This window comes from Miscanthus floridulus, chromosome 6 (assembly GCF_019320115.1).
Source record: "Miscanthus floridulus cultivar M001 chromosome 6, ASM1932011v1, whole genome shotgun sequence".
Taxonomy (NCBI): Eukaryota; Viridiplantae; Streptophyta; class Magnoliopsida; order Poales; family Poaceae; genus Miscanthus; species Miscanthus floridulus.
In genome coordinates this window covers 30976785-30997080 of record NC_089585.1, presented here as the reverse complement: position 1 = coordinate 30997080, position 20296 = coordinate 30976785, and the positions used below count along the sequence as shown (strand labels likewise).

General features: G+C 46.0%; 1 protein-coding gene across 2 annotated transcripts; it reads left to right on the top strand.

Annotated features, from left to right (window-relative positions):
- The first annotated feature begins 635 nt into the window (after positions 1-635).
- LOC136455888 (protein TPR1-like) lies at positions 636-10490 on the top strand. Of its 2 annotated transcripts, none has more exons than XM_066455598.1 (25): positions 636-974; positions 2786-2965; positions 3084-3197; positions 3692-3850; positions 3944-4118; positions 4201-4321; positions 5004-5056; positions 5144-5279; positions 5419-5528; positions 5656-5725; positions 5837-5910; positions 5994-6089; positions 6171-6263; positions 6770-6897; positions 6997-7240; positions 7314-7484; positions 7582-7677; positions 7770-7925; positions 8000-8110; positions 8189-8368; positions 8443-8571; positions 8651-8746; positions 8889-9071; positions 9152-9309; positions 9972-10490. In XM_066455598.1, the coding sequence occupies exons 1-25, from the start codon at positions 895-897 to the stop codon at positions 10186-10188; spliced, it is 3330 nt and encodes a 1109-aa protein (XP_066311695.1). In that variant the 5' UTR covers positions 636-894; the 3' UTR covers positions 10189-10490. The 2 variants fall into 2 exon arrangements, with proteins under 2 accessions (XP_066311695.1, XP_066311694.1); XM_066455597.1 differs by having other exon boundaries at positions 4956-5056.
- Positions 10491-20296: the final 9806 nt, after the last annotated feature.

The window sequence follows — 20296 nt, the reverse complement described above, 5'->3', positions numbered from 1 at the left end:
ATCTATGTAATTGATTTTATAATTAATCTATATTTAATGTTCCTTATTAGTATCTAAATAATATAAATTTTAGGAGTGACTAAAGAATCAAATACCTCTTTAAAATACTAAAATGTGTGCTATAATTACATCAGGCAAAAGCCTCCACCTCAAAAGCCTCGTAAATGCGAGGCGGCTGGCAGAGGATTGCCCGTTAATCCGAGGACACGTGACCCTGGCCCAGTCCCCTCCTTCAGTCGGTGCCGTGCGCCACTGTTTGTTTTCCCACTGGAACGCCGCTGATCCGAGAAACCGCGCGACGGATGCGAACCGCCTTCCCCGGTCCGAACCAACCACGCGTAGGAAATGGAATGGAAGACGCCAGTCTCGTCTCGCGCGGCGGCAAACAACCCCCGATCGAGATCGAGCCGAACCGCCCGCCCTGCGTCGCGCGATCTCTACCGTCTCGCGCGCACGTCGCCCTCACGACCGGACGCCAGCTCACGAATATCCATCCGATTTAATTCCGCCCCCTTCGATTCCGCCGCTCCCGACCTATCACATAAGCAGATCCACCTATCGATAAGCTGTACGACTTATCAATAAATCCACTGGCTTCTCACAGATAAGCCAGTGGCGGGTGGCGTGGGGTGAGAGAAAGGGGCGAGAGGTCTGCAACGCATCGAAGAAAGCGAGACTAAAGTTTCTCTCTCCCCCCAACCCAGCCCTCTTCCACATCTCCGCTTCTCTCTCGCCTCTGCTTCGCTCGCGAGAGAGCCGACGACGGAACCCTAGGATTCGCGCCCGCCTGGGCGGCCGAGCCACCAGGACCGCGCCCTCCGGACTCGGGGCTGCCGGCCAAGCTCCAGGGCGCGCGGATCGAGCACCGGGCGGGTTGCCGCCGCCGCCGCCGCCATGTCGTCGCTCAGCCGCGAGCTCGTCTTCCTCATCCTCCAGTTCCTCGACGAGGAGAAGTTCAAAGAGACCGTGCATAAGTGCGTACTCCCCTTCGTCTCCTTGCGCTGGTTACCTGGGTTGGTGGGTGGGTGGATCGTTCAGGCTCTTATACGCTTTAGGGGATTTGATTTGTCGCGCAGCCTGTCCTGTTTCCGCGTTTTTGTCATGAAATTCGGCCAGACGCGGCTCTGTTTTTTTTTTCTTAAGTCAGTTTCTTCTCCTCTGGTTCTGGGCTTCGACGAGTTGCTCGTAAAAAAATTCTAAGGCTTTTTTCGATTTGCTATGAACTGTGTAATAGCATATAAAGTTTGGGGTTATTTTGGTCAAAAGACATTTTATCCTCCTCGTGGGTTTCTCAGTGGTAGTCGTTGTTTTTATTTAATCCGTCTTAACTTTTCTTTTATTCCCGAAAAACTGAGGGGCACATTTAGAATATGGAGCTTGCATGTGGGTTACTACACCAATCGCGTGTTTTTTTTCCGTCTTCTCTGGTACTTAATTTTGTCGAAACAAGTGAAGCTCATGGATTAATTTAATTAATTAACACTTTGATTGGTGTACTTGTGCTTTGGTCTCCTTGTCGTGTCTTGAGGGTAATAATCAGGAAACGACGCACCAGACGGTAATTTAGCTGGATTGCGTCATTTCAACCAGATAGTTGGAACTTGTAGGACGTGCTGTTGCACTCTGTTCTGTTGGCTCCAAATTTTTGCATTGAGGAAAACACACGGTTGGTTAGTCAGAATTGGACTAAAAAAGGCGTACCCAGTGCAGAGACCTCCCGCTCTGTGTGGTGAAGGGTGTTAGTGGCAAGCCTTACCCTCACCTGTGCAATGCGAGGAGACCGCGACTCGAACCCGGGACCAGTGAAAAACAAGGCGACATTCCGCGGTCGCCTAGGCGCGACTAGGCGCTGGGCGGAGGCCTCCCACGGGGCCTAGGAGGTGAGGCGGACATCTAGGCGGTGGGCGAAGAGGACCTGGTGGGGAAGGGACGCGTGGGGGCGGCGCGGAGGTCGGGAGACGATGGGGGAGGAGCTAACGTGAGGCAGCGGCGGCCGGTGGGTGAAGAGGCGGCGTCAGGCGGTGGCGGCGGGCAGATCCGCCAAAGCAGGGACGCGTGGGGGCGGCGCGGACGTCAGGCGGCGTTGGGTGAGGAGGTAACGTCGGCGGGGGCGGCAACGACTGGTGGGGAAGGAGGCGACGTCGGGCGTCGGGCGATGGCGGCAGGCGCGGGGCGAGCGACGGAAGCGAGCGCGAGCAGAGGAGGCTGGGAGGGTGAGAGACGGGGCTGGGAGGGGAGGGGATAAGACTTGGGCGTGGGAGACTTGGGCCGTTATTGGGCCTCTCTTCTTTCTCCCCATTCTATGACCATTAATCTGCTATTTTTTCCTTTTCTTTTACGTATTTATGCATATATTAGCTACCGCCTAGAAAAACGCCTTGAAACGCCTAATCCCGCCTAGGCGCGCCTAGGCTCTAGGCGGTGGGTCACCGCCTAGAGAGCGCCTAGCGCCTAGAAAAACATTGCCCGGGACCTTCCGGTCACAGGCGGTAAGACTCTACCGCTTGCACAGAATTGGACTATGTGACTTTTTGTCTTTGACAATACTTGGTTGGCCATTTAGGATAAGTTTTCAAGCTCAAATCTTGCAGTGTGGCTGGCTGCTTATTCAATGTTTTTCAGTTTTGACCAATTGGAGCTGTGGGCTCTTTAGTGTGCTCATTCTGTTGATTGGTGGCAAATTTGACAACCTATGTTTTCCCACGTTCATTTCCCCCCAGAAATGGAACTACATGTGGGTTGATATTCTATATGTAGTAATTCCCTACGTCACATTGTGTTGTAGGCTTGAGCAAGAGTCAGGCTTCTTCTTCAATATGAAGTACTTCGAGGAGAAGGTTCATGCTGGGGAATGGGATGAGGTGGAGAAATACTTGTCAGGTTTCACCAAGGTAGATGACAATAGGTATTCGATGAAGATCTTCTTTGAGATCAGGAAGCAGAAGTATTTGGAAGCGCTTGATAGGTACCGTTCTTTCATATTTCAAACCTCATTTGAATGAGGAACTGGGTTTTCGATCCATTGTTTGGGGAATTGTAGAACTGTATTGACTTTTTTTTTTCTTTCTCTATGTTCCAAACAGGCATGATAGAGCAAAGGCCGTAGATATTCTTGTCAAGGATCTTAAAGTCTTCTCAACATTCAATGAGGAGTTATATAAGGAGATAACACAGCTTCTCACTCTTGAGAATTTTAGGTTTGTTCATTTTGCTATCTCAATCCATGGCATCAGATTGTTGAGAACCAATTAAAATAAATATTTCTTAGAGCTTCTTACAGTCTTACTCCTTAGATTTTTTGAGATAATCATTCAAAATGCTTCTCCTGTTTGGTGCATTGCAATTAATGTATCTTCACTGGTAATGAAAATAGGACATTTACTAATAGATCATGAACCATTAGGAAGCCATGGCAAGCAGCTGGTACAGATATGTTAACTGAGTAGACGTGCAAGCTGGCAACGGCATAAATTAGCTGCCAGATTATTTGCAAATGATAGAGGTTTGTTTAAGATATTCATTTGATAGCTTTTATGTTATGCTGTGTTTTCCTGTATACTTTTATGAAAAATATTAGTTGCTTAACAATATAATTTTGTTACCACCTTACAATGTTTTATTCCAAGTATTACCTGCTGCTTCTGTTTTAATTTTTAGCTCAAATTATCAAATGAATGTTGCTTTCTTGCAGGGAAAATGAACAGTTGTCTAAGTATGGGGATACTAAATCAGCTCGAAGTATTATGCTGGTTGAGCTAAAAAAACTTATTGAAGCCAACCCCCTTTTCCGGGAAAAACTTGTCTTCCCAACTCTTAAGGCATCACGCCTCCGAACTCTAATTAATCAAAGGTTTGAAAGTAATCTAATGTTGTTACATTACTGGACATTCTGTTTTCATTCCAATATTTAGTGTGATCATGATTTCCCCCCCCAAATGTGCAGCTTGAATTGGCAGCATCAGCTTTGTAAGAATCCTCGTCCAAATCCAGATATCAAGACTTTATTTACTGACCATACGTGTACTCCACCCAATGGAGCTCGTGCATCACCGGTATCTGTACCACTGGCAGCTGTTCCAAAGGCTGGTGCCACATATCCACCACTCACAGCTCATACTGTATGTTTGCTTGATCATTTTCTGCTCGTGCATGGCTTTTATGATGTTTTTTTGTTTTTACATTATGCATTTATTTATGCAGCCATTCCAACCTCCTCCACCTGGTCCATCTTTAGCTGGTTGGATGGTGAATGCAGCTGCCTCTTCATCTGTTCAGTCTGCTGTTGTAGCAGCATCATCAATACCTGTTCCGCCCAATCAAGGTATGCAAGTGTGGTGCTACATTTCTGTTAAAGTTCATCTGGTTGTTTGTTTTGAACATATTGTTCCACACAGTGGTTAATTTGATCTGCATTAATACATTATAACAATTTTCTATTTTCTGTGCAATTCAATTAATACATTGAACACATACATTTGTAGTTTAGTATGCCTTTGTACTTTGTACCAGTCCATTCCAGAAACAATTACACATGTGAAACTTCAGTTCCAGATATATATTAGATGCTTCTAATTTGTTATAATTTACAAAGTACTCAGTGATTAAACATGATGTAGCTGATATGCATTGATGGCTTCAGTCCCATTCTACATGTGAAATAACACTATTCTTTGGTAGGTTTAATGTTGTTTGCTCTACAGTTCCGGCAGATTCTTATGTTTTTGTGTTTTTCATACCAGTCCATATAGTATTAAGTATGATAATTTGGTGCAGCAATTAATTAGTAATGTTATACTCTTTCAGTTAACCTGTAAAGGTTTTGCTCAGAAAAAGGGCCATTCAGTTTTGCTTAGAACGGTTGTGTACGTTGTCATGTGGAAATGTATTTATGTTGTCAATTATATGCATGTCTCAAAACTTCACATGACGTCATTTATATTACATTGTTTCGTCAGCTGTCTCCATGTTGAAACGCCCAACTATAACAGACTATCAAAGTGCAGAGTCAGAGCAACTAATGAAGCGCTTGAGGCCTGGTGGACATGGCATTGATGAGGTAATATTGCATTTGCAGTTTTGCACTTAGAAAATATGACATTTTTGGATTTTGTATGAATTTTAATAATCAATCATGCTTGTGCAGGCCACATATCCTGCTCCCATCCCTCAACCTGCATGGTCAGTGGATGATCTTCCAAGGACAGTTGCTTGTTCATTGTCACATGGATCTAATGTAACTAGCTTGGATTTTCATCCAACTCGCCATACACTGCTTCTAGGTATGATCAAGATAACTGTGTTATTTGATTATCTTTATTTATAAAATGTGGTATGCACTGTTTCATGGAACCTGTGTGAATCCTAAACTTGGCTATACATCAATTTATTAATTTTCTTACCCTGTGTTTTACTACACAGTGGGATCTGCCAATGGTGAATTTACACTTTATGAGATCGGTTTGCGTGAAACATTACTTTCAAAGCCCTTCAAAATTCGGGATATAAATGCATGCTCACCGCAATTTCAGGTATTCAAATGCAAGCTGAAGTCTTAGCTGTAATTTACTTCTGATATCTATTTACTTGTACCTTGTCTGTTAGCATGTGTGTGTGTTTCATCTTGTGAGCCTGATTATTTGCCATTCCTGTGTAAAGAATGCTGTTGCCAAAGACCCTTCCATATCCATTAATCGAGTTACCTGGAGCCCTGATGGAGAATTGATTGGTTAGTATCAATACTGTACCTTTTCAGCTGATACTTTTGTTGAGAAAAGAAACTAAGTAATACTCTGTTGGGCAATGATTTTCATTTAAACTTACATTTTTGTTGTTTTAGGAGTTGCATTCACGAAACATTTGATCCATCTACATGCATATCAACCACCAAATGAGACACGACACGTCCTAGAGGTACTGCATCAAACTCCTATAGATAATTAAAAATGCCATATAACATAAATTGTGTTACTATATATCTTTTTTCCTCATGTTAGATTGAGGCTCATTCTGGAGGTGTGAATGATATAGCATTCTCCCGACCAAATAAGCAACTTTGTGTGGTCACATGTGGAGATGATAAACTGATAAAGGTATGAGATGTGACTTGTCTGGAAAATTCATAAACTTTTTTATATGGCTTGTCTCCTTGAACTTCATTTTCTCTCTTTTAGGTATGGGATATGCATGGACAGAAATTATTCACATTTGAAGGGCACGAGGCGCCTGTGTATTCTATATGTCCACATCACAAAGAGAGTATTCAGGTGCGTTGTCTGAGTAATATGTACACATCAACATTTCATTCTGGATGCAATACCAATCTTTGCTGTTGATGCCTTTTCTATACCTAGTTTTACTTTGTTGTTTGCTCTAGTTTAAATTTAGGGATTATGGCTATGGAGTTTCTACTACGATTATGGCATACAATATAGTGATATGCCTATTCAAATGGAAAAGAGGGAGGTCTGCATGTGGATGACTTTTAAGTGAACAGATGTTGATTTTAGCAGTATTTATGGTACCTCTGTTTTGTTCGCTATAGCATTTGTCCAAGAGCTGTCCGCACTGTTTATCATCAATTTTATCAAATTTCTAATTGATATTCCATTCTAATCTATTTAATTAATAGAAGAATGATCTTATCTAAATTTAAAATCCTTTGGATTATTCACTTATTCAGACAGCTCTATGTTATTATGTTACAATTTCCAGTACTCAGCAGCATTGTCAAAATCAAGTTTAATACATGACTTTCTTATCTTTGATGCAGTTCATCTTCTCAACTTCCCTTGACGGAAAAATTAAGGCCTGGCTTTATGACAATATGGGATCTAGGGTGGACTATGATGCTCCTGGCAAGTGGTGTACTACTATGCTATATAGTGCTGATGGGACTAGGTAAGAATAGATAGGTTGGCTCTTATTTTTACCACCAAAAGTAGTTCTAGTTGTTTCAATTTTTACTATTGAAACAATTTGCTTTTCCCTCATGTGAAGGTTGTTCTCATGTGGAACGAGCAAAGAGGGAGACTCATATTTGGTTGAGTGGAATGAAAGTGAAGGATCTATCAAGAGGACTTATTCTGGATTCCGTAAAAAGTCAGCTGGTGTTGCTGGTGTAGTGCAGTTTGATACAGCTCAGAATCACATTTTGGCTGCTGGTGAAGATAACCAGATTAAATTTTGGGATGTTGATAATAATAATATGCTGATCTGCACAGACGCTGAAGGAGGCCTCCCAGTTAGTCTCTGCTCTCTTTCATGTTTGTCCTTGTTTCTGGAGGGGTCAATCTAACCATTTTACGTTATGCCAGGCTCTTCCTCGCTTGAGGTTCAATAAAGAAGGCAATCTTCTTGCCGTTACTACAGTGGACAATGGTTTTAAGATACTTGCAAATGCTGATGGACTCAGAACTCTACGCGCATTAGGGAGCCGGCCTCCTTTCGAAGTATTTAGGCCGCAATATGAAGCTTCTTCTATGAAGGTTCCTACAGAACTTTTTGACTGCTATTTTTATTTTGTGCTTCATAGCCTCGTTTTTAGATTGACCTTGACTCCTGACACTAATTTTGAATTTACAGGTCTCAGGTGCTCCTGTTGTTGCTAGCATCTCTCCTAACATAGGACGAATGGATCACTTGGACAGGAACTCTCCTGCAAAGCCATCTCCTATACTGGTATGGTGATTCATAGTTTAAGACAAAAAGTTCCTTGCTTACCTATTATCAATAATTGAAATAACATCTAACTTGATGATAAATTTGAATAGAATGGTGGGGATACAGCATCAAGAAGCATAGATATAAAGCCAAGAATCTCAGAAGAGAAGCCTGATAAAGCAAAACCTTGGGAACTAATGGAGGTCCTAAATCCCCAGCAATGCCGTGTAGCAACAATGCCAGAAACTCCTGACCAGACCAGAAAGGTTGGATTTTCTTGATGTATGTTTCACACTTGTCATCATGGAATATGCGTGGGTTTAACATCTTTTGTGTACAGGTTGTCCGACTTCTGTACACAAATTCTGGTGTTGGGTTGCTAGCACTAGGGTCTAATGCCATTCAAAGGCTATGGAAATGGAGTCGAAACGAACAAAATCCGAGTGGAAAAGTATGTTTTACTTTTCTGTTGGTCTTTTGTATTTTAGGACAATCAAGGTTATGTTGTAATTTTTTCTGTCCTAAGCAGGCCACAGCCAGTGTTGTGCCACACCATTGGCAGCCAAATAGCGGTCTTGTCATGACAAATGATACAGCAGATACCAATCCAGAGGAGGCAGTCCCATGCATTGCACTCTCAAAGAATGATTCCTATGTGATGTCTGCTTGTGGTGGGAAGGTTTCTTTGTTTAACATGATGACATTTAAGGTAATGCCTTAACTATTTTATTCTGATGAAATTTTCAGACTTCAAGAAGATTTAATCATGCATCCTTCATGCAGGTGATGACAACATTCATGCCACCTCCACCAGCATCAACTTTTTTAGCATTTCACCCTCAAGACAATAACATCATAGCAATAGGAATGGAAGATTCAACCATCCACATATACAATGTCAGGGTAGATGAGGTAATAAATGCCTAATCTCTGATGCAGTTTATGATACTGTGAATAATTTAATTCAGCCTTCTGACCTTTGGGTTGTCAGGTAAAAACTAGACTCAAAGGACATCAAAAGAGGATAACTGGGTTGGCATTCTCCACCAACCTTGGTGTACTTGTTTCTTCAGGCGCCGATGCACAGGTTACTATTAATAATGAATTTCTTGTTTGTGTCCCAAGATAACCATGTTTTCAACAACCCTCATCTCCTTCCCTACCTCTCTTGTTTTTCTCTCTGAATTTACTTGCACCAATGAAGCAGTCACTGACTTTGATCTATTCAGCTCTGTGTGTGGACCAATGACACCTGGGAAAAAAAGAGAACAGTCTCGATACAAATGCCAGCTGGAAAGACTCCTTCAGGAGATACACGGGTCCAGTTTAGTTCTGACCAAAGTCACTTGCTAGTAGTACATGAGACTCAACTAGCCATATATGATGCATCAAAAATGGGGAGGATCTATCAGGTTGCACATCATATACTTGATCAAAAAGTACTATTTTCTCATTGCCTGATTGCCTATTAAATATGTTTCTCTTGTTTCAGTGGATACCCCAGGACACATTGTCAGCTTCCATATCGCATGCATCATACTCATGTAACAGCCAGCTAGTTTTTGCTGCCTTCACTGATGGTAACATAGGTGTTTTTGATGCGGAGAACTTGAGATTAAGATGTCGAATTGCGCCATCGGTGATAAACAGGTACCCTCCTTGTACATTGGATACATATTATTTAGCTAAAGACCATGTGAGGATTTGGATGGGCCAGTGCATTTTCTGTTCACCGTTAGCATTTGAGGTGTGATTCCAATGCAAATTCTCAATTTCAACCATTACATTATAGTTTGTGCAAGCCTTTTGATTTAAAATAAAAGAGAGGTGGGATGCTAAATGATTCTTTAGCCAAGTTTTTTATGGGTTCTTGCTTCTATGTGGTTTGGCTTAGTGATTAATCAGTTCTGAGAGTTAATTAGATCACTAATTGAGCATCATGTATATTATTGATTTTGTTGGTGGTTGAAGTCTTCATAGGTTACCATTACTGTTCTGATATTGTTGTGTTAAACTTGCTGGGCAATTGTTGACGTACATAGATCAACTCTCAAGTATCCGTAGTACCATTGAGCTGATTCAGGGCTTCAGGCAGCTGGGGTGCTATTCTGCCTCTGGGACTGCTGATCAATCATCAATCCCTGTATTGTGGGTGCATTATGGCAAATTCAGAAAATATTGGATAATGAACTTCTAGACATGCTTCTACGCTTGAGTGCCCGTTCATATTACAACATAGATTGCCATAGTGCCATATGATCCTTATATATATAGCATCAGGAACCTAAGAAATGTCTGTTTCATGATTCCAGCAATCCACCTGTTCACCCTCTTGTCGTCGCCGCACATCCCCACGAGCCAAACCAATTTGCGGTCGGGCTGTCAGATGGGTCTGTTAAAGTGCTGGAGCCATCGGAATCCGAAGGGAAATGGGGAACGCCCGCTCCGGCAGACAATGGCATCCCCAACGGCAAGACGCCAGCTTCGTCGGCTACTAGTAACCCTGCTGCGGACCAAATCCAAAGATAGATTGTATTTCATAAGCATTTTTCTGTAAACTTTCTAATCACACTGACTTATTTGTATGTGGATGCTGTTAGGATATTATTGTCATTTGTTGGAAAAAGGACAGGATAGGTTTAAGGTCAGGTGTGGTTAACTTTCAGATGGAGATCTCTTTCAGATACTACCCTACTTATCCTGTTCATGTTTGCGATAGGGGGTAATAGTGTCCATAAAGTGTGTCGCCTGAGGTTTTCTCAGGTTTAGCTCGAATGATGTAAGCTATATATTTCTTCATGCATGTAAAGCAATACATAGTTTTTGCTCAAGACCCATTTTTACCGTTTTTAGGCTATCTCTAACAAAAACATCCAAAATACAAAACTCATTAGTCCTTTAGGCAGTGCTAAAGGCAAAAGGTTTGATACCTATTCAGTATTTTTTTCAACAACAAGACCTAAAAGAGAATCCTTTCTGCAAATGAGTTTTCAGGAGAGAGAATGTTCATATTTGGGTTGTGCCTCTCAGGTAATAAAAAATAGGTCTTTCGTATAGGTACTCTGTTGGAGGCTGATTTTGGGTCTTTTGCTATCCATTTTAGATTTGGGTGTCCATATGGGTTTCTCGATGGAGACAGTCTTATACATGACTTCTTCATGCTAGAAATGTAGCCACGTTTTGCAGAGTGAGTAAAGGACCTGCAATTACCTCAAATACTATGGCGTGCTTGGATTCCCTGCCGACCCCGCCTTGCCTAGCCGGGCAAGGAGTTGTAATAATTGATGCATTTGGATCCTCTGCCCACTGCACTACCTCGTTGTCTGTGAAAGCAAGGATTCTACTTGATAGCTTGGGTGAGCTCCTACCTTGGCAAGGTTAACCTTGCTCGGTGAGGAGAGGCAAGCAAGCCAGACAAGGGAGACAAGCTGACCTCAAAGGACCCCGATTCAGGGCTTCAGGTCCCCTTTAAGTTCGATAATTATTCTAACAGGACGTCCATCTGCAACAGTTATCCGGACGCGGCCATGCGGCCCTCGATACGTGACCCTCCGGTTCCCTTATCCCATCCCGTGAGCCCCCACTCCCTTCCGCTCATGCCGTGACCGCCAAGGCTGTGAGATTCCGCTGCCGTCCTGTGCGCTGAGGCCGAGCTGCCCAAGAGGTCCCCCAGCGGTCGCTGCCCCACGCGTCCCCGCCTACCCCTGCCGGCGCTGCTCCGCACACCCCGCCGGCTGCTGCCCCGCGCCCCCGCCTAGGCCTGGCACTCGTCACTGAGCCGGGCTACGCGCGTGGCCACGTGGCCGCTCATCCGTCGCCCTCCTTCTTCCTCGACGACTAACTTTTTATGAAGACAATGCTTTTCATGTTGCAGCTGAATAAATTTGATGCTGCAGTAGCGTTGTTCTGCTGTTGTAACAAGTAATATTTCTTTGTTGCATTAGTCTCTTTTTTTTGTTTCTGATGTTGCATCTTGCATTGCAATAGCCTTGTTTTGATATTGCAACAAGTAATATATTTTTTTGTTGCATTGGTCTCTTTTTTTATGACGTTGCTTATCGCATTGCGCTTTGTCTTATTGTTGCAATAGCCTTGGTCTAATGTTGCAACAAGTAATATTTCTTTGTTGCATTAGTCTATTTTTTTTTGATCTTGCATCTCGCATTGCAGTAGCTTTGTTCTGTTGTTGCAATAGTATGTTCTGATGTTTGCAGTAGAATTGTTCTGATGTTGCAAGCAAGTAATACTTTTGATGTTACATCTCGCATTGCTCCGGGGCGACGGAGCATGGTGGGGATGGGGGCACGGAGGGCAACGGGTGCGCAGGGGATGGCGGCACAGCGGGGATGGCGATGCGACATGGCACGGTGGCGCGGCGGGGGACGACGACGCGACGAGGCACGGCGGCATGGCGGGGGACGGGCCGCACGCGGGAGCACGCTCGTTTTCAGATGTGGTGGCGCGCTCGTTCAATTGCATCGGATATGTCTGCTTTATTCATGTCTGTTGTTTTTTATTCGATGAGATTTGGACCACTCTTATTATCTTAATCGGATGGTCCCAAGGACGTCCGGACGCGTGCTCGTGCCGGATGTCCGTGCGCTAATTGCGTCGCTTTAAGTTTCAATACATAGATAGATTGCCCTGCCATAGTTCAGCTAAAATGTGAAAGCATTGCTTTGGTTTGGTTGTTGCCAAGCCCTGCCAGCAATGGCACGCCAGTACGCCACTATCTTGACTTCTTGAGCCCCGTTGGGTCGCTACAACATTCCAGGGGCTCCGAAACGCAAGCCCACACAAGACACAAGAGGCGAACACTGAGGGGCTCATCGATGAGCCGCTCGGAAGGGTGTACCAACTACCAAGCAATTAATTTTCTAAAGAAAACTACCAAGTAATTAAGGTGCCGTTTGAGTGTTTGGTTCGGGGCTTAGTGCACGACCAACGTAGTTCAGAATGTAGTATTATATTGATAAAAAGATTCACTACCAACTAATTTTATAATGCAGCTTATTTTTTCTATGTTTTTACCCGCTCCCATTATCTATTACTTTATGCACGTCGTTTTCGTTCTTAATTTGACCTATTAGTTCTCTCATGACGGCCATTGCCATGTTCGCTTGGTTGATAAGTCATGTCTGAAAGTACTGTTGGTTGATTTGTTGTGAGAGAAAAATATTGTTCGTTGACTGAAAAAGTACGGCTTATATTTGAACAATAAAAGGTAAGGCGAGCCCCCGCGTCGCTCTCCGTACAGGGTGACATGGGCGGCGAACCTTCCACCCCGGCTGCCGCAGCCCCTCTCCCTCGCCGCTGCGCCTCGCCGCCGCTGGAGGCAGCCGTCGGGATGCCCGTGCAGCTCTCAAGGACGGCGGCGGCGAGGTTCTCGAGCCCCAACCGGTTCTGCGAAGGGCGCATCTCCATCTGACCGGGACCGGGAGTGCTGGGCTGCTCTCTCGCCAGAGTGGGGAGCTACTGCTTGGGCGTCTAGTCGACAGGCCGATTGTGCACCGCTCGGTGGAGAGCTTCTCCCCTCGGCCCTCCTCTGTTCTCACGGTGCTTAGGATGCCGGATGCCTGCGACGGTGGCGGTAGCTTCGCCTCCGCATAGGCCGGATCCAGTGCACCCGCTGCCTGATTAAGTCCCATCCTCTTAGATTCTATGGGGGAGCTGCTGGCGCGGGTGTGCGGAGCGTGGTGCGATCGAGCTCAGGGATGTCCAGATCCAGCGGCTTGGAGGCCTAATCCGGTGGCCTGGTAGCTGGATCCGGTGGCCGACGGCGACCTTTGCTTCGTCGCGGCTAGGGTGTCCGCGGGCCAAGCATCCCCAGGTTGGCCACGTGCTGCATCTTCATCGTGGGCAGGCGTGGTGCAGTCTTCCTCTGTGGGGCTCCGGATGGGCGCTGCAGGCGGCTTGTTTGAGGCTAGGGCAAAAGCCCGGACGACGACGTCTGCTGATGCCGCTTCCTCCTTAGAGGCATCCTCTTCGTTCCTCTTCTTCCGTCTTGCTAGTGCGGACACTTGCCGGTGCGCGCCTCCCACCGTCGCGGGCGAGTCCGGGAATGGCTCCGCACAGTTTGGCGACGACCGACACCCTCTCCGTCCAGGCATGGATGCATGCCGGTGCGTGCCTCCCACCTTCGCTGGCGAGTCCAGAAACAGCTCCGAGTGGTGTGGCGGCGGCCGGCACCCGCCCTCCGTCCAGGCGTCGGCGCTTGTCGGTGCATGCCTCCCACCGTCGTGGGCCAGTCCAGGAATGGCTCCGCGCGGTGTGGCGATGGTCGGCACCCCTCCCACCTCCATCTAGGCATCGGCACTTGCCGGTACATGCCTCCCTCCGTCACGGGTGAGTCTAGGAACGGCTCCGCGCGGTGTGGCGGCGGCCAGCACCCCTCCCACCTCCATCCAGGCGTAGGCGTTTGCCGGTGCGCGCCTCCCTCTGTCGCGGGCGAGTTCGGGAATGGCTTCACGTGGTGTGGCGGTGGCTGGCACCCCCTCTCCCTGTCTAGGTGGGGGACACTTACCGATGCGCGCCTTTCTCTGTTGTGAGCGAGTCCGAGAACGGCTCCACGGTGTGGCGGCGGTCGGTTGCCCCCTTCGCCTAGGCGTGGACGCTTGCCGGTGCACGCCTCCTACCAACGCGGGCGAGTCCAAGAATGGCTCCGCGTGGAGTGGCGACGGCCGACACCCTTCTCTCTATTCGTCCAAGCATGGACGTTTGCTGGTGTGCACCTCCCACCGTCGTGGGCGAGTCTAGTAACGGCTTCACGCGGTGTGGCGGTGGCCGGCACCCCTACTCCCTCCATTTAGACGTGGACGCTCATTGGTGAAACGGCTACGCGTGGTGTGGTGGCGGTCGCCCCTCCGCCTATAGCTATCCTCCTGTACAAGGCTCGAGCGAAAGCTTTGCCAAGTTCCCGCTTGGCCGATGATGATTATGTTCTGGCATCATTCACCTCCTTGGAGGCATCGTCGAAGGGCTCTTGTGCGTTGGTGTGGTAGTCTTTGCATTTCGCTGGTGTATTTGTGGTCTTGCCACTTTTCGCCTTGGTGCTAAGGCGTCTTCCTATTGTTGTTGTTTTTCCCCCCTCAACGTTTGTAAATCATATAACGACCCGATTTGGGGCTATATCAATATATATTCAGGTGGAGAGTAATCCCCCGGTAACATTAAAAAAACTAGTTCTCTCTTGAGACCATTGCTTTTTAATTCAAGCCAACGCCTTTTTTCTCCATCGCCATGCTATGGTATGCTTCTCTTTTTACCAGGTGAAGGGATCATTGCTTTTGTAGGTCACACTGATTGCTTGCAAAACAAGCCACCATATTGCTTCTTCTCTCCAAATGAATCCGAGCCCACGTGGCTTTGGAGAGGCTCTAGCCATGCTAGTGCATTGGGCTTAGCCTTAGGAGCAACAAGGATGTAAACGCAAACAACCATGATCTATAAAATTGAATGGGAAGGTATCCAATTATGTGTAATCAATTGTACACCAGCCTAACCAAATGCAAAGCAAGGGAACCTATTCATGTTGTGAATCAATTACGACCCAAAAGGCCCGAACCAACCGACATCTAAGTCCTAAAAAGTGCTCCCGCGACTCCACCTCGAGATGGCCCTCTAAATGGAGGACCTGATGGTAGGATGAGGGATAAGAAGATGGAGCACCCTACCAACGAAGCTTATCTCATTGAACGATTGTTAGACTAGCCACAATGTGGTGTTTGGCCGATGCCAGAACGAAGAGAGAGAGAGAGAGTGCTAGGCATCGGGTAGAAACATTGTGGCTGCCGATGCTTGCTTCCAAATCACATGACCCGAAGCATGTAGGTTCCCTGGCGCTTGGAAGGTTAAAAAATTATATCTCTGTAAGTGCAATCAAGCTCTAAGTGGGTTTTGGTGATGTTGACCACATAATTAAAGGACTAATGGCTTTGACAAGTGTTTGACAACATATCTTTAGTCATGGGTGCAAAGAAATAAAGGAGACCCCCCAACTCAAAAGGATGGCTTGCAACAGCTCCAAGAGCTAGTTTAATTCATTTTATATTTTGAAATTGAGTCATAGGACAAGCCATACTATCAAGGGGGATATTAATAGTGTGCTAGGTGGAACCAAGTGCTCAAAACTCCATCTACATGTAAAATAATCCTAGGCACAAAAAGCCAGCTGAGCTGAATTCTTATCTGCTCTGGCCTACACAGAACCTCCGTGTCCTGACACGGAGGCTCTAGGGCTTGTCTGACCTGACCATTTTGTGGGTGATGGTGGGGGTATTTATACTCACCCCTTCGCTCTCCAACGGTCATCTTCTTCCTCATTCACTCAGACTCGCAACAGAAGCTCTCTCTCTCAAAGCTCAGTGCTCCCAACTCCCTTACTCAAATCTTTGTGATTCCTTAAGGGATTTGGCTCTAGAGAGTGTGAGAAAGCTCAAGAAGATCATTCTCCTATGTTCTTGTGCACTTGGTGAAGCCCTAGCAGCTTGGTGTGTTTGTTACTCTTGGATCCTGGCTCCTAGACAGCTAGCGGTCGCCCGGTAGCTCCCAATCTACTGTGGTTGAGCACCGGGACATTTGTATTACCCTTTGTCACTTAGTGGAACCCTCCAATCTATTGCCTTGGTGCTAGGTTGGAGAAGAGGAGTGAGTTTAAAGAGACTCCATTGCCTTTGTAGCTAACCTCAACAACGTGGACGCAGACAAGCCTTTGTGGCGAGTTGAAGCATGGGATAAATCCTCGTGTCCTTTGTGATTGCTGTTGTTGTTGCTATTACTTGTGATTTGAATTGAGTTTTAGGGTTTGCATCCGATCTACGAATCCCTCATCCTCTAGGTGCAACCAACTATTTGGATAGCTCAACACACTTCCTAGGAAGGCTAGTATTATATTCGATCTATTTTTTATTCGTTAAATTCCATAGTAGATTGTTTTCTTACTCTGATCCTGGAGGTTCCATGCTTAGCCCCAGAACCTCCGTGCCCCAGAACCTCCACGCTTAGGCCTGGAGGTTCTGCGTTCTGACTAGTTTTGTGAAGTTGATTAAATTTTAGAAAAAAACCTATTCACCCCCCTCTAGGCCACTTGCCAGATCATTTCAATTGGTATTAGAGCATGTTTCCTCGTAATAGCACTTAACCATGTGAGGAAATGGCAAGTCCTAGAGAAAGGGTATCGGAGGAAGATGGAGAGGAACACTTTAAGGATGTTCCTAGTGAAGAGGAACCCAAAGCTCTTGAGGATGATCCCGCAGCAGCGCTCGAGTGACTTCCAAAGCTCAAGCTTGGTGCTAAGGGATCCTCCAAGGGAGACAAGAAAAGGACAAGAACAAGAACAAGGAAAAGAAGAGACACAAAGCAAGAAGAAAGGTGCAATCAAGCCCACAACCAAGCAATGAGTCAGAGAATGGAGATGATGATGATGAGTACTATGCTCAAAGGCTACCAAATAGGACACTCAAGTCCAATACCAAGAGATCATATTCGAGTGTATCCTTTAATTATGATTCTGTAAATTTGCCTACTAACACTCACATCAACATACCCACTGGGCAAGTTACCCCAATTTGATGGGACTAACTTCGCCAAGTGGAAGCATATGATGAAGGCTTAACTTATTGGACTCCATCCGAAGATGTGGAATAGTGTGTGTAGGTTTTGAAGATCCCGTTGATCCCAAAAATCCCACACCAAGAGAGATTCGCATGATACATTGCAATGCTCAAGCTACTAGTGCTCTTCTAAGTGCATTGAGCCCGGAAGAGTACAACAAAGTGATTGGTTTGGAGATTGCTAAGGAGATTTGGGACACTCTTCACCTTGCACATGAAGGGGTTAGTAAGGTAAAGAAGTCCAAGATTGATCTATTGATGGCTCAACTGAAAGGTCCTAATATGGCTAAACGGGGGGTGGATAGCCTATTTAAAAAACTACAAGATCACTAGAGCAATTTGATTAGTATGACAAATAGCAAAATGCAAACTTGCTCTAGCTCTACAAGGGTTGCAAGCCATCTATCCAACAATTCTAATTACTATGATTACTAGGCACACAATTGGCTGTCACTACTCACTAAGAGCTCTCACACTTGCTACACTAAAGAGCCCCACTAGATGAACTTAAACTACAAAGCAAGCTCTCAATTCTAACTACACTAAAGAGCTTGCTATAACTAGTTTGTGGAAATGTAAATGAGTGAGTAGGGTGATTATACTGCCGCGTAGAGGAGTGAACCAATCATAATATGAATACCAATTCAATCACTAGGAAAATACCAAAGGGCAAGAGACAACCGATTTTTCTCTCGAGGTTGACGTGCTTGCCAGCACGCTAGTCCCCGCTGTGTCAACCAACACTTGGTGGTTCGGTGGCTAAGAGGTGTTACACAAACCTCATCCACATAATTGGACACCACAAGAACCTATCCACAAGCAAGATAACTCAATGACACGAGCAATCTACTAGAGTCACCTTTCGACTCTCCATCGGAGAAGGTACAAGACCCCTCACAATCATGGGAGCCAACCATGAACAATCACCAACTCATGCCAAAGCTCCTCCATTGCTCTAATCCATCTAGGTGGCAGCAACCACCAAGAGAAACAAGAAATCCACAGCCACAACGATCCCCAAGTTCCACTAGATGCAATCACTTAAGTAAATGCACTTGAAATCACTCCCAATCTCACTATGATGATGAATCAATGATGGAGATGAGTGAGAGGTGTTTGCTTAGGCTCACAAGGATGTTAGGAATGTCAAAGTTCCAAGAGAGTTCCCTTGGAGCCAGCCAAACTCTATTATAGATGTCCCCAAATGAATAGAGCCATTAGAGTCATAGAGAGGCGCCCTGCAAACTGACCTGGACACGCCCGAGCCAGTGTCCGGTCGATGATCTCATGCCATGTGTCATGTCCTTTGAATATCGAGCATCAATCTCCAACGGTCATCTGAACAAGCTCCCTAGGGTTAAGTTATGACCGGACTCATAGATGAAATGACCAGACTCTAGATCACTTGGCGTCAGATCAAGTCCAGAGAGCATCCAGAGCTGATTTTCTTTGACCGGACGTGTCAGGTCAAAGGCGACCTGATGCGCCCTAGCATCTGGTCCTCTCACTATTCATATGTGTGCGCTCTTGATGCTAACGTCACCATACGTCAGCGCTAACCAGGACTTAGCCCCTGCATGTCCGATCGCACGAAATGCCTCCTCTATAGAATGTGACCAGGACACATCCGATCCACTCAGTGCCAGCATCCGATCACACCTTGCCGCCCTCGGTCGACTTCGCACCAACTTTTAAAATTGATCGGACTAAGCCCCCTAGCATCCTGGTCAGGACGTGGCCAGCATCCGGTCGCTGTCCAGCTCCTCCTTTTCATGTTCTAAGTCCACAACCACTTCGCCCTTGCTTCCAACTTGCTAACCATAAAGTGTAGAACTTGTGTGCACGTGTGTTAGCATTTTCAAAGCATTTTACAAGGGTCAAAGTTAGCACACTAGGTTCCTAAATGCAATGCATGAGTCATGTCACCTAGTGGCACTCGATAAACCATTTAGCTAAAGATTTCTCCTCTTTATAGTATGGCTATCGATCCTAAGTCACTCACACTCTTTATGGTGTTTTGAGTGCAAAATAAAAACCTATCTTATACCTTTGCCTTGATCTTCTTGGTTTTTGTTTTTCTCTTTCTTCTTTTCCAATGTTGAGCTTGATCATCATCATCTCATGTCCACCTCCATCACCATGGACATCATTTTGCTCAATCACTTAGATTGCACCAACCTTGCTCATATCATTGCTCATGACAAAGGTTAGTGCCAGGTTTAATCAATTATCCAAAACCAAACTAGGGCCTTCAATCTCCTCCTTTTTGGTAATTGATGACAACCTATTTTCAAAGGTTTTCAATGTAATTTTCTTGGATTCATGTTGCTTGCTCAAGCATATTACCATGTGTAAAGATTATTGTCGGGGACCAATACTAGGGTACCCAAAGAGAAGGAGCTAATGGTCTCCAACATTGATTCATCCGAACAGTCAAGAGCGTGACTTTAGCTTCAATCGACCCCTAGGTGCACAGGCTCCGCCTCGCCTGACCCTGAGGCCATAGGCTCCGCCTCACCTAACCCTTGGGGGTGGGCTCTGTCTTGCCCGACCTCGAGGCCACAGGCTTCGCCTTGCCTGACCCTTAGGGGCGGGCTCTGCCTCGCCCGATCCTAAGGCCATGGGCTCCGCCTCGCTCAGCCTGAGGCCACAGGCTCCGCCTCGCATGACCCCGAGGCTGCGGGCTCCACCTTACCCGACCACTGGGGATGGGCTCCGCCTCACCCAACCTCTAGGTTGGGGGCTCAACCTCACCCGACCTCTAGGTTAGGGGCTCCGTCTCGCCAGACCCCTCAGGCACGGCTCCTGACGGAAGCCCATACCACCGCTAACCACTACAGGCTAGAAAGTACAACCCAAGGTCAAACTTCTAGCATCATGTAGGGAGTAGTCACATCTCAACATGACCCATGCCTACTGACATGTCACTCTTGGGAACTCACATCGCCAATAGTGATGGATGCGTAGGTCACTATGCTGTCTACTCCTAGGTACAGGCCACTGACCAGCATGCTGGTTCGCATGTG